Raw genomic sequence first — 14,768 nt, 5'->3', positions numbered from 1 at the left:
TTGTAAATAGGTTTGGACATGTAAGTGTACATAATATATATAAATACTCAAACATATATGTGTACACATTATTGTCTCATTAAATAAGAGTGGCAGGTTTTATTTCTGTAAAGGTTTTGCTTTTGTTTGTTTGTTTTTTTTAGTTTCATAACATCCAAATGAAAGGCAAAAAATTAAGGAGCCACTTTTTAAATGTTGGGTCTATCTACATGGTGCTAACATATTTGGAATGTTTGGAAATTTGGGAATAATTAGATAATTGACTGAATATTTGTTTCATAAAAATGCTTAATGGTATATAGAAATAGCCTATAATTAACCATGAATGGAAAAAAATAATAAATCACATCATAGTCAAAGAAATGTATTGGAACAAATGTGACCTAAAAGGATAGAAGGCAAAATCTGAGGTCAGGAATTGAAAATTTCCATTTTGATGTTTAATTTTAAGTAGAAGCTGTTCTCCAACCCTTTAGCTCCTGAAGTTTAGAAAGTAATTTCAAAGGTACTCCATTCTTTTTTGGACTGAGTCAAAAATCCTATGAAGAATACAGAGCCGAGAGGATTGTCTGTTCCAAGTCTGTGTGATCTCATTCTGTTGGAGAGTAATCATTTTTACCCCTCCCTCGTTTTCCTTCACAAGTCAAACTTAAAAGCAAAAACAGCAGCAATGATAAGCTAACACTAAAGAAACTCAGCAACCCTTTCAGCCTTGCCCAGGGGGAGGATGGGAAACTGGAGTACAGTCACAAAAGAAGTTTCTGTGTCTTTAATTTTTGGTTTGGGGCACTTTACATTTGGAGCACAAGTTTAGTTATTGTTCTCTAGTTTTATTCAGAAGTCTGCTTTCTAATGCATTTAAGGCAACTGTAGATCTGTTGTGGGGAAGGAGCATGGTTATTAGGTGTTTGGATCAGGTTTGGCAATAAACTGTGAAAGCAGGCTAGATTATTTTTCCTGCTGACTGCTTGTGACAGTTAGAATTACTTTCCATTGTTCACAGGTGACTAAAAAGGAAAAAGGGTACAATAGTGTTTTGCACTTTGAGGGGCAAATTAATTTTATTGCAAGTTTTGGGGGTTCAGGCTGGATGATTATATAGTAGCTTGGAATGAAGTTTGCATGGCAATGCTGACCAAAATGGAGAAGAACAATAGCTCACATCTGCTGTATGAGGCAAATGAAAGGAATGTACATGGACATTTGGTTTTTAATATGAGACTATGAAGTCAATAGGATCATAGGTTAAGAGTTGAAAGGAACTTCAAAGGCCATGTGGTTCATACTATCTGGTACTTTTACAGGTAAGAAACTGAGGCCCATAGGAATTAAGTAACTTGTTCACCTATCATACAATTGGTATGTATTAAAGGCAGGATTTGAAGGCAGATCCTGTGGCTCCAGAGTCAATGCTTTTTCTAATGTGCCAAGATATCTTCTTGTTTAGTGGATATTTTAAAATTTCTGTCTTTACTTATTTACTTTAGGGTCAGACTTTATTTGGTTTTACTCTTAATGATTTTTCAAATAAAATTTTCAGTACATATCTTATTCATATATGCTAGTATGTCTATGACATTAAAGATATTCAGCTAATCATTTTGTAATTAAATCATTCTACTCAGTAGTTGAAAATTGAACTGTATTTTTATCAAAAAATCGGTTTTTTTCCTTCTTTTTAAGAGTGCTTATGTTGACCATAAACCATTTTTCCAGAGCTCAAGTTATACTCTTGACTTGCCCAGGTTCACTTAGTCAGTAAGTATCTGAGGCTTGATTTGAACTCAGGAAGATGAGTCTTACTGACTTCAGACGTGGCACTTTTATCTACAGTGCCACTTCGCTGCATGGATTGATTTCATTCTCTTTCCTTTCTTTCATTCGTTTTATGTTCCAGCCAAATTTGAATACTAGTTCTTTCCTAATCTTGCCCTATGCTCCCTTGCTCAGTACTTTTTCACAAAGACCCTATGGAATCCTACCATCATAGGAATACCTTCCTTACATATCGCCCTATCTAAAGTCTTCTTTTAAGATCTAAGATGCTGTGTCCTCTATGAAGCCTCCCTTTATATGCCTGCTTAAAGTAATCTCTGCTCCCTTTTTGTATAGATCTCTCTTATTCCATTCCACATTCCTTATACTCGACTAATTTAAAAATAAAATGTGTTGTGCTCCTCCTAGCACCTCCCCCCCCCCCATCGCACTGATTGTAAATGCCTTGATAGCAAAAAGAATGTCAATTTTCTTCTTTATCTAGAATAGAGAATAGAGCCAACTGTTTCTGGGACCTATAGGGGACTTGTGCACTTGCTCCTCCATGCTTTGTACCTGAATATGTGATCTTGTATGAGGTTCACAGATCGGGAAACTGGACTTCATAAGAGTGGATTGGTTATGCCAATTCTCACATTCATTCATTCATTGACCTGTCATCCACATCCTAGCTGTTCCATAGAAAATTATAGTCTAATATTCACACACACACACACACAAAATGTTTAGTGTACAAATATAAATTGGCTAGGGGACATATGCTTTACAGAAAAGGTAATGAGAAGCACAAAAGAATCAAAGTATAAATAAAAAATAGTTAGAACAGAATTCAGTAACTCATCACTATTTACAAAACCAGTTAGAAGGCTTGTATTCAAGCCCTATTTAGGATATGAGACAGTTTTGCAAGACTGTTTAGACTTTACCTTTACTAATTAGTGTCCAATCAAATGCTAAGTGGGCATTTTCTTTCAAGTGGGTTTTCTTTCTCTGATGCTAACTCTTCCTACTGTTGCTTCCACTGCTGTCTTAACCATAACCATGGCAGTAGTCACTGCTCTTTGCTGGGGGAGATGTTACCACCACAACCTTAGGACATCAAGCCTTTCTAGCTCTCACTAGGACCTATACCAAAGGAAAGACACAAAAGGTAGGCAGCCCCATCCTAGATAGCACTTGCCTAGGTAAAATACATTTTCCTAGCCTACACCTGGGAGAAGTTAATTGTATCACCTATTTGATCCTCTGAATAGCTCAGAGAATCCCAGTGCTTCAAAGCTGCAAGGACAAGTGATGGCTAGTACCTTTTTTTGTGTATCCATGGAATTTTGGCTCATCAGTCATATATGGGAACTCAACCCATCGATGAGGCATAATAAACCAGAAGCATTCTTATCCAATTGCCACAGCTTCTATGTGTCACTTAAAATGGCAACTGAGCATGCTCCTGAAGGAGAAGGAGAGTACATGTGTCACATTCACATTCTGAGAGCCCAGCGGAGTTATCTTACACATAACCAAATAGTAAGCACTTTAGAAATGTTTATTGAATAGAATTGAAAGTGTTCAAAGAATTAAAGAATTAGAATCTAGTTAAGGCATTAGCTTCATTTTCTCTTACTACAAAAGAATAGCAAATTTATATAATGAGGAAAATAGACTGCATTTTTCCAAATATTTATATTGTTTCATTCATTCATTTATTCATTCACTCATTCATTTATTCAACAAATATGTGAGTAAATTTATCATCATTTCTGCCTGGAGCCAGTCGTGGTATTAAAGGAATATTGTAATTGTAAAGGACTCCATGACAATAGTTTGACATAGTATACTATGTCTTCAATAGTCCTCTCTCCTCTAGAAATCTCAACTTCTTCCTTTCTAGTGATTCCTTCCCTATTACCTTCAAATGTGTTCAAGTTTCCCCCATCCTTAACAAATGTTCAATAGATGCTACCATCCCCTCAAATTATTATTATATATGTCTTACCTTTCTCAACTATATTCATTTAAAATTTTGTCTATACTTGCTTCTCCCACCTCACTCTTTTCATTCATTCCTTGACCCTTTACAATCTGGCTCTCAGCCACATCATTCTGTCCAAATAGCTCTTTCCAAAGTTATGGATGATCTCTTAATTGCTAAATCTTGAGGGTCTTTTCTCAGAACTACTCCTTCTCAACCTGCTGCATTTTAACATTGCTGTCCACTCTTTACTCCTGCATACTTTTCCCCCTCTGCATTTCCATGACACTATTCTCTCCTTATTCACCTCCTGCCCTGGTGACAGGGTTCTTCTCTGTCTCCTTTGTTGAATTATCATCTACATGAGGCCACTAACTCCTGCTGTTCCCAAGTTTCTTTCACAGACCATCTTTACATCTCCCTTTGAATTTTCTTCCTTTTGGTAACCTCATCAGTTCAGTGAGTTAAGCTATCATCTCTATGCTTATGATTCCCTGATATACATATCCAGCCTCTCCTGTGAACTTCAGTCCTAAATCACTAGTGACCTATTGGTTATTTTTAATTAGATGCTTTGGGCACAAATTCAACATGCCTAAGCCTGAACTCATTATCTTTCCTTCTAAACATATCCCACTTTCAAACTTTCATATTTTTGCCATAGTTATCATTCTAAAATTTTGTAATAATTCCTTGAAACGTATCAAACATTTTGCTAGCAAAGCAGTGTGACATTGGGAATAGAAGTGCTAGTACTGGAGTCATGAAGACCTCACTTTGACTGCTACGTCCTTCACAACTTAGATGTGTTTCCATAGACAAGTGACTTAAGTTTTCTAAACCATAGCATCTTTGTGTGTATAATAGGCTTAATATAATAGGCTGTTGTTCCTAATTCACAGTGTACATAAATATATGTGTGTATGCGAATACACATACATATACACACAATTTTTTAAAGTCACAGTTAAAGAACCAATGAACTATGTGGTGATTGCTAATTAATAATAATTATGATAAAACTATTTTATAACTGTCATTTATGCAGTTTTAAAGTTTAGAAAGATCTTTACATACACACCTCATTTAAAACTCTCAACAGACACTATAGTTATCACAGATTATAATACAGTACAGATAGTGTCAGAGCTGGGATTTGAACCTAAATTTCTCTTTGACTTCCAACTCCAGCACTCCTTCTACTATAATACGTAATTGAAATATTAATTTTAATTTGCTAAGTATCTTCTCCTTAGTTGTTTACTAGCAGTTTACCTCTAAAAATGTTTCAGTGACACTGAAAGGAAACTAGCACATAGAATATAAGCTTTTAGCAGTTAGCTTGGCATCTGTTAGGGCAGTAGAGAATGAGTATAGTACAGTAATGGTTATCATACTGTGGTCAGTTGGAAAGTGCCAGTTTCCTTATATCAGTGTAATAGCATAACTGGTTATTTTAAAAGGGAAATCAGATATGAAGTTCCTTAAGGCAATTCTTACCTGTCCTGCATGCTAGGAATCAGTCCAGTACTTAGGAAATATTTTCAGGACATATGCCTGAAAATGCATATCAGCTGCTTTTAAGTCATTCTGAAATACTTTAGAAAGAAATTTCTATGGTTCATGAGTCAAACAAATGCTATGTCTTACTAAACAGATTTCTCCCTTTGGTTTAAGAATTTATGATGAATATGGTCAAAAACATTTTTAAGACAACAAAGATTATTTTGTTTTATTATATTAAAGTTGAATGAATATATCTAAACCCAGCACTGACTAATAACAATGACCTTTAATATTGCCTACTTTGTACCAAAATTATCCATAGTAAATTGAATGTGTATTATTAACTATGTTTGAACCTATAAAAATAAAGAATATTTAATTTTTAATAATATATTCCGGAGTTTTTATTCTTAATAAAATTCTCAGAAAAATTATCAGAATCATGTAATAATTGTCTTTGAGAACTGACCTTAATGTGAATATAACAATCTTTTTTGTAGAATTTCTATGAATTATAAACTTCATTAATGATCAAATATTTGCAATAAAATAGTTCATGACAACTAAGATATAGCCACACATATAATCCTTATCTTATTTATATAATTGATAAAATACTGATGTTATTGGCCTATGTTGGATAACCATCCATGGGAAAAGAATAATAAAAATGATAGTTATTCATCAACTGTTTCGATTCATTCTATTAGTCTTCTATTTAGAACTTAAAGTAGAAATGTCCAAAATGTAACAGGTGTTAGTGCAAATACTAGAATTAAATAATTACTAATTGAATACTAACATTAAAATATTAAATAAACCACAGAGAATTGTAAGTAGGAAAATATTTAGTAGTAGTAGAAATAGTAGAAGTGGTGATGGTATTGATATCGTGGTCATGGTTGTACAACTAAATGCCAGCTAATTTAAATGTTGCCTCATAATAAATACTATACAAATAAAACTGAAGCAATGAGTTCTTAGAAGAAAGTAACTATATTATGCAATTTCTGGAGATATGGTAATGATGATGTTCCACAGTTGGCTTATTTATGTTTATATGTTGGCTAAGCAAAGAACTCCTAAATTTAAAAAAAAAAAAAGTCCATTGTTAGCTTTGTTGAATTTCTTCCATGGAAGAGACTTGGCTCATCATGGAACTGGGTTCCCATCTGGATCAGAGTATGAGTATAGTATGATTGTAGTAAGACTAACAGATAACAGTGTAAAGTACTGTTTTAGTATACACAAAATATTCAGAAATCCAGCAGAAGGCCTTTAGTGATATCAGTAAGGAGTGGAGGAGATAGAAAACTGATGAAAACCTATACCTATCAAAGTAGCATCATCATTAACAACAACAATAAAAATCTGATAATAAATCCAAAAGAATTAAAATTTGGCTCAATTTGAAATACTTTCAATCTACTGGGCAGTGTTCCCAAAAGGAAGTACTGCATATTCTTCCCAGATTTCATAAGTGGAATTCTTCTTGAAAGCAAACTCAACTCTAGACAAAAATTAAAGAGAAAAAAAAAATTTCAGAATGTCACATTGTTATTCAAAATATTATCAGGGCAAATGAAAAACTATTCAGTATTGGAGGGAATACTTGTTTATACAGAAATTATTTAGCTTCCATTTATTTTAAGAAGATAGTTTGCTTCAAATTAATCTTAAAGATTCTTTGTTGTAGTACAGTATAACAAATGCTTATTGTGTACCTCTTATGTGCAGAGCACTATGCTTGGCCTCTTCTGAGAGATACTGTAATAGTAATGGAATTTAAAGATCCCCCTGTATTGGCTTGGTTTTTGGATTGATTGTGTTAAAACCCAGAGCTTGTTAATCCCACTTGTGGGATGGATTTGTTGATGTGAAAAGAGAGTACTGAACTGGGAGGAGCTGGTGACATAAATTTAGAGAGACACAAGCAAAGAGAGAGGCAGAAGAACTTTTTGGAAGCAGCATCTTGGAGGCAGAGAGAGACAGAGAGGATTGTTGAGGGCCAGTTTGAATTGCCCAGGACTTTTGAGAGCTGCCACCCAGAGCTGCCAAGGACTGAGGAGACATGGCTGTTATGCTGGTACTTTGTCTGTTTTGATGTTGTTTTGCTAGATTTGTTCAGTGGTGAAAGACAGTCCTGTTTTTGCAGAGGTCCTAGAACCTTTCTCTTGGTCCAGAGCTCCTGAAACTGTTCTGCAGACAGAGAGTGAATTCTGTCCACTGGTGAAGGACAGTGCTGTTGTTGCAGAGGTCCTGGAACCTGGCTGTTGGTTCAGAAGCCCTGAAGAAGGATTTTCTTGTTCTATGTTTACAGAAATCCTGGAAGAGGGTTTTGCTAATATTTTCAGTGGTCCTAGGACTGTTCTGCAGACAGAGAATGCATTAATGAAGACACTGGCAATGTATCTTGTGGCCTTGCTAAGCTTTGTCTCCCCAGGAACAAAGATTGCTGAGAACTTGCCTCAGGTCAAGATGAAGAAAATTCCTCTCTTTGGGTATTAAATGCTGTGCTTAAGCTTGTTGTAACTCTGGGGTAGATTCAATTGTGATCCAAGGGTGGGGAACTTTTGACTTTTTTGTACTCTGTGATTGACCAAATGAATGTACTTTACTTATGATTGGAAACTAATCTCCATTTGAGAAGAGGGTCTTTGGGATTGACTAAATGAATTATAATGTCCAGGGGTGGAGTAGTACTTGGAGATTATTGAATTATACTTGGTGAATGCTGTATTTTGAATTCTGCTATATTTTGATTTTCTCTGTTCTAAATTTTTCACTGAATAAAATGGAGGGCACCTATGCTGATATTTTGAACCTTGGGAAGTTGCCTTTGCTTGGCATTAGAGATACAAGGCTTATATAGGTTAGGGTTTCTGCCTTATTGAACTTATAACCTAGCAAGATAATACGGGTAAAGCACACATAATATGAATTATAGACAAAAATAGCAGAAACATGAAATGATGTACCTAGATAATTATAAATAGTTCCCCATTATTTCCCAAGTTATGAAGTTGTATTCCAAAAGTTTATTTGTATATGAATAATACTGAGAAACATGGTAAAATTTGTATAAACTGGTATGAACCAAAAGAAGTCAAACAAATAGCACACTTTTTGTTTTTGACTCATGTCAGGCATGTCCTACTCTCCATAAACCCATTTGGGGTTTTCTTGGAAAAGTTACCAGATTGCTTGGCACTTTCCTTCTCTAGATTATTTTATAGATGAGGAAACTGAACTAAATCAGGTTAAGAGATTTGGCCAAGGTCATACAACTAGTAAGTGTCTGAGGCTGGATTTGAACTCAGGTCCTCTTGATAACAGGGCTGGTGCTCCATCCACTGTATCACCTAGAGGCCTAAAGAGCACATAATAACTATAATGAAAAGTTTATTGAAAAGAAATTTAATTATTTTGATTGAAGAAGTTAGTTAAGGTCCCAGAGAATGTGATATACTTTTTACCCTTATAGCACAGATGTGCAGGACTACTGGAAAAGAATATTTTGTATATTGTGAGTCTTGGTCTCTCTATCAGATATTGCATGTAAAATATTAAAAACATAAACACAGATTGGAAATTAGGGAATGGAACAAAACCTACATAGCCTCAGGTGACTAAAAATTCAAAAACAATTTTAGAAAAAGGAGCAATAAAATTTTATAATGACAAGAGAAACAAATAAGAAAACTACATTCTTTAAAGTCACCATAGACAATGAAAAAAAAAATTCTATCATTAAATATAAGAGCTAAGTGGTATCACATCTAAGTTTTTTGAAGAAAATAAAAGTGAATTACAAAAGTGCATTAATACAATGAAAAAGGGGATACTTTAATATTCTTCCTCTCAGACTTGGATAAATCCAAACTGTGATATTGAATTGAAATAGTAAATATATTTTCTCAGCCTCCCATAGGAACTTTACAGAAAAAATTGATATGAACACAAAAGGTATAAATAAACTTGTTTTTTTTATGGAAAGAATAGAATCAATAAAAGATTTAATTGAAGGAAAAAGACAAGATTTTTATCCTATTTTATGCCTCATCTCTAAATCTCTGAACAACAGTTATATTCCTATCACGTTTTTACCTTTAAGTTTTGGGTGCCCATTATCATTAGCTTTATTTAAGTTCTTATTAATTTGAGGGGACTTATGACCAGGTTATCTAATAAATGTTACTTTTCCTAATGAATATATTATTTTCATCAACTTATTTTTAAAATCTTCCAAATTACTGTTAGTGTGTTTTGAACCCAGTTCTTAAAATTACAAAAGAGAAATAACTTACGTTTAATATGTAAGAAAATTTTGCTTATGTCAAGGAAGATAGAAATGTACTAGCTGAATTTCAGTAAAATTAGTTGCCTAATTTATGAATGGGAATGAAAAATGAGTGTCCCAATTTAGTAAGTGCAGCCAATAATGCACTTCTTCCATTTGGATCAACATATCTTTTTGAGTTACCTTTTTCAACTATGACCAGTAAATGAACACCAAGGGAAGATAATTAAAACCAAGTATTGAAATAAAATGAACTTAGAACTTTGAATTGCTATATCACAGAGTTTTAAACCAAAACTAAAATGTCATTATTAATAATATTTCATGAGAATAAAAAGCTTTTCACATTTGTGAAATATTTTCTAAATATTTCATCTTTACTGTATCCTTTTTATTTCTATTTGTATTTTAAATGCATATTATTATAGTACAATAGTATATGTACATATTTATTGTTTTATAAGTAAATAAAATATGTAGGGGTTTCAAAAGAAGTTTTTTTATTGACAGGAGTGGGGAATCAAAAGATTTTGCAGACTAGGATTAATTATAGGATACTTTAGCAAACCTGAAACTAAATCCTTGAAATGCCTTTTCCTTTTTTTTGTCCTTTTCCTTCTCTATGTCTTATCACAATGACGATGCTCATTGCATTTTTAGCTTTAAATTTGGAGTGTTTATCACTAGATTTCTGTTAAGTTTTTAACTAATATCGTTTAGGTATTATGGATAGATTATCTGTATTATTTCCTAATGAATGTTATTTTAGTAGGTTGTAAAAAACAAGATAATTCTTGTAATACCTAATTTTACAGCCATAAAGAATGTTGCTACCTTGCTCTATGAACTAGCCAATAATTTTTAAGCTAGTGTTTCATTTGATAGTAGACTTAGTTATTGAAATTGCTAGTATCACTATAAACTACCAAGCTTCATTCATTTTTTCCTGTTGTATTTTCTGATAGAATATTTTAGCAACCAATATTTATAGTGAAGGGGATCTAATAAAACTAGCTATGTTAATTGCCACTATGATTGAATCAATTCTACTTTGCTATGAATACAAATTTTAGCAAATTTACTGCCTGACATATAATCAGTGAACACCTTAACTGAATACCTACTATTATGTCTGACCCTTAGTAGGCACTTAATGTTTACTGAATTTAGAGCCTAAATTCCACCTCATGATAGAATCTAGAAATACAAAGATATATGCCATCTACCCTCTATAAATGTATAATCATACATAGGTCTTCCCTTGGTGTTCATTTACTGGTTTATGTAAAATGAATTGATGACTTTATTCTAATCTCTAATAGACAAGTAAAAGTTAGAAGCCACTAACTATAGCTGTAGACTTTGAGAAAGGTACATGCTTTTTCAGAATAAATAGAAAGGAATGGAGTGGGGTGGAGAAAGGTGACTGGGTTATAACAGGCCCTTCTATCTAATTACATGTACAGGTGGCAAATGCATTATTAAAATAGTGCTTAGTGTCTTACATTTGAAGTGAAAATTATAATTAAAAAGTATTTTCTCTCCTACTGCTAGTACTTTACCATAGGGGTCTTGTCTATCTGATGAGGTTTAACAGAATTCTTAAATGTGGTACTGTTTCTGGTGAGGTTTAACAGAACTTTTAAATGTGATACTATTTCAGTTGTCAATTAAATTCTCACATTTCCTGTATACCCAATAGGCATCTTAATATGCTGATCAATATATATATATATATATGTATGTATGTATGTATGTATGTACATATATGTATGTATGTATATATATAGTTTCAATTTGTTTAATATATTCAAACACTTTAATCAAATTCCATTTTTTCCTTCATATCCTTCTATCTCTAACTATGGAGAATTTTTTTGCATATATATATATATATTTTTTTTTTTGGAAAAAGTATTAAACCAGCTTCTGCCTAAAAGGTCCAAGATTTAATTATCTCTCATTTTATAGACTTTTATTCAATTTTACTTATTCAAAGAGATAGTCTTACACAGGAGAATATGATAATATCCCACGCTATTGTATTCATTTTGTTATTATTTAACTTTTCAGAGGTTTATACTTTATTTGACTAATTATAATGTCCTTCGGGAAAGGAATTGTGTCATATCTTTCTGAACTCCCCAATCTCCCCATATATTTCAGTTAGATACTGATTAGTGTAAACAATCAGCCCTATCAAGTGTTTGCATTCATTGTATTACACATTTCCATTATATAATGATAACTATATATATATACACCAATTAGATTGTATGACCAGGCAGTAAATCCTGTAAAGTTAAATTTACTGGTAGTGAAACATTGTTTTGACCAAAAAAAATGTTATTGGGGAAGGTATTTTTAAAATGACAAATATTATTTATTGTATTTGATAAGTAAAAGTCTTCTAAAATAAAGTTGGAAGGTGTGCATACATATGGATGTTAAAAAGCTTTTGGAATTGGAAATTTTCTCTTGCTTACAGATTCATTGTCATTGATGATTACCATTTTCTCATTTCTCCTCCCCCATACTTTTTTTTCGTATACTTACTAGGAACTCCAGAAAGCCTTGCTGAGAAAGAGAGGCAGCTCATGGGTATGATCAATCAGTTGACCAGTTTGCGAGAGCAGCTGCTGGCAGCTCATGATGAACAGAAGAAACTGGCTGCCTCCCAAATTGAGAAACAGCGCCAGCAAATGGAACTAGCCAAGCAGCAGCAAGAACAGGTGAGTGAAACATGTAGTGATAGTCTAGTCTTAGTTAAGGAGTCACTCTTGTTCAAATTTGTCCTCATTTTTAGATAAAGAATGGCCTTTTGGGATGTAATTATGATGGTGCATTCTCAGCACACACCCCCTCCCCACCAGAGATGAGGAAAAGACTGGACTAATAATTAAATGTTTCCTAGGAAGGTTATTCTACTTCTTACTTTCCCCTTGTAGCACAAGGGGTAAAAATTGTGGCAATGTCTTCTACAGAGCACTGATGACTGCTCTAATACATAACAGAGCTTTTCCTTATCCCCTCATGCTTAAGCTCTCTGGCTGCCAAACCTTCAGATGATTATATAACTGCTTGAGGATTTGGTTCCAGACTCAGTGAATATGACATTTGAAGGATTTCAGAGTTGTTTTAGCTGGGTAGAGGGTGAGGTTCCCTATTGGTCTGGATCTTAAAAATCTGGGAGGGAATGGAATCTCCTCTTTTTGTATGTCTGTCTGTCTGTCTGTCTCTCTCTCTCTCTCTCTCTCTCTCAGTCTCTCACTCACCAAGGAGTGAGATCCTCTAGCAGCTATTTCATCTGTAATAAAATGTCATTGGAAATTCATTTTATCTCCTGCTGCTGCTTAGGCGGACCTGAGCTCATCCAAAAAACCCACTCATGCACCTCACCTTGGGGGGCTGACTTTCTGATACAGAATTGTGTGTAAGCTCAGTCTCTAACCCTCCCAGACTCTCCCACTTATTTGCCACACTTTGGAAATTCCACTGAGATCCCCCAAATTGCTTGCTTATATCCCAGAATTGAAGAGAATGAGGGCTCTCTCCTACCCTCATCTTCCCTGCAGGACGAAAGCCTCAGAAATTTTTGTCCCATCATGTCCCAGCTCTGCCAAAGGTGGCAAGGACTCACCTTCTCAGCCCCAAGAATAACAAATAAGCACATAGCCAAGGCTTTAAAAAAAAACTATCAATAGTTCCTTCTAGGCTGCCTAGTTCTACTCTTCTTCAACTTGGACTAAGATTGCTAATATTCCAAGTCATTACTGTGAAAAGCTATATCTAGCAGATGAGTATATAACTTGAAGCCCAGCCCTGCACTTTAAATAGCTAAAACTCCAGATAAAACAACCCTCCTTACAGTGGGTGCCATCTCATCTCCCAAACTCTGGAAAATGCTTCTTTCCACTTTGCTCCCTGCAAAAACAAAAGAAAACAAAAACCTAAGTAAATTTCATGCTTTCCAATACCAACCAGACCAGAGGGAGTAATTAATATATACTCAACCCCATTATGATACCAAATTCTCCCTACTTACCACAGCAGCTGGCCCTTTACTGCTCTCACTCTACATCAGAAAAAGGAGTAGTAAACCAAGTAACCTAAAAGTCAATAATGTGCTTCTGTAATGTAAATAACTTAAAGGGTAAAATTCCTCTCAAAATCAGAGTTGAAGCATAAATGGACAGGATTGAAGAAATACTAAAGGGGAAAAATTGAATAACCATATGAAAGAAATTAAAGAACTATAAAATGGTTTTAGAAAATTATAAGAATTAATCAATAATTAGTCAAATTGCAATTTTTTTGTGAGGAAGGGACTTTAAATCAAATAGAGGAAAAAATAAACCTGACAATCATAATTTAAAAAGTAAATGCCCTAAACAAACCAATAACATGAAAATGGCAGAATGGATTTTTAAAAGAAAAAAATTTCACTCTATGCAAGAAATAAAACTATAAGCAAAGACGCATCAAGAATAAGGATGAACAACAACAAAACATGATGATGATGAAAATGAGAGACTGGAAAACAAATAGAAAAAATGGAAAATATATGTAAATATTGTCAAAGCAAACTGTTTTTACCCTTAAGGACAGTGGAAACACCACACTTGATCATAAACGTAGCAGTCCAAATATTCTTATGAGGGAAAAAGAAATGATACTAAAAAGAATAAAACTTCAAAAGGCTGCTGTATTGCATATGTAGTTTATACATATCCATATATTATATAGAGATTAGTTTTGTTTTGGAAAAGACATGGTGAGAGTGCTAAAACATATTTCACAATTTTAAGAGTTGCAAGGTATGTAATGGAGAAGATACCAAGGTGTAGAAAAAATTGTAGTCATTATTATTGAAAAAAGGTATGCAAAAACAACTGACTTCTATGACCCAGTGATATAAAATATCTATGAAAATCAACAATACACAACTCAAGGGCATCTTCGACAAGGTTATTAGTAGAGAACAATAAGGCTTTCACAAACAAAATTCATTAGCGTACCATATCTTTGACATTTCACAATTGATTTAAAGAAGTACAAGGGAATATCCCATTGTTCTTATTGTTTCTTTATTAGGGAAAATAATTGATTTAGTGGAATAAAACACCTCCTTATAGATCATTTTCCAGTGTTTCCTATTAATACATCAAAGTAATTTAAGATTCCCTGAAATGCTTAACAGGAATAACCCTTATTCAG

At 33.7% G+C, this 14,768-nt stretch overlaps 1 protein-coding gene across 1 annotated transcript in view; it reads left to right on the top strand.

Moving 5' to 3' along the window:
* Positions 1-14,768, top strand: part of LOC138175785 (transcription factor SOX-5) — a 503,395-nt gene that overhangs the window by 254,328 nt on the left and 234,299 nt on the right. Inside the window, exon 6 of the mRNA XM_069106265.1 lies at positions 12,111-12,283. Within this exon, the coding sequence (XP_068962366.1) occupies positions 12,111-12,283 (173 nt within the window). The remainder of the gene's footprint in view (positions 1-12,110; positions 12,284-14,768) is intronic.

The sequence above is a fragment of the Petaurus breviceps genome, unplaced genomic scaffold (genome assembly GCF_028583685.1).
Source record: "Petaurus breviceps papuanus isolate PSGF00001 unplaced genomic scaffold, PetGlider_PUasm1.0 79, whole genome shotgun sequence".
NCBI classification, from domain to species: Eukaryota; Metazoa; Chordata; class Mammalia; order Diprotodontia; family Petauridae; genus Petaurus; species Petaurus breviceps.
This window is presented reverse-complemented; position numbering and strand designations above follow the sequence as displayed.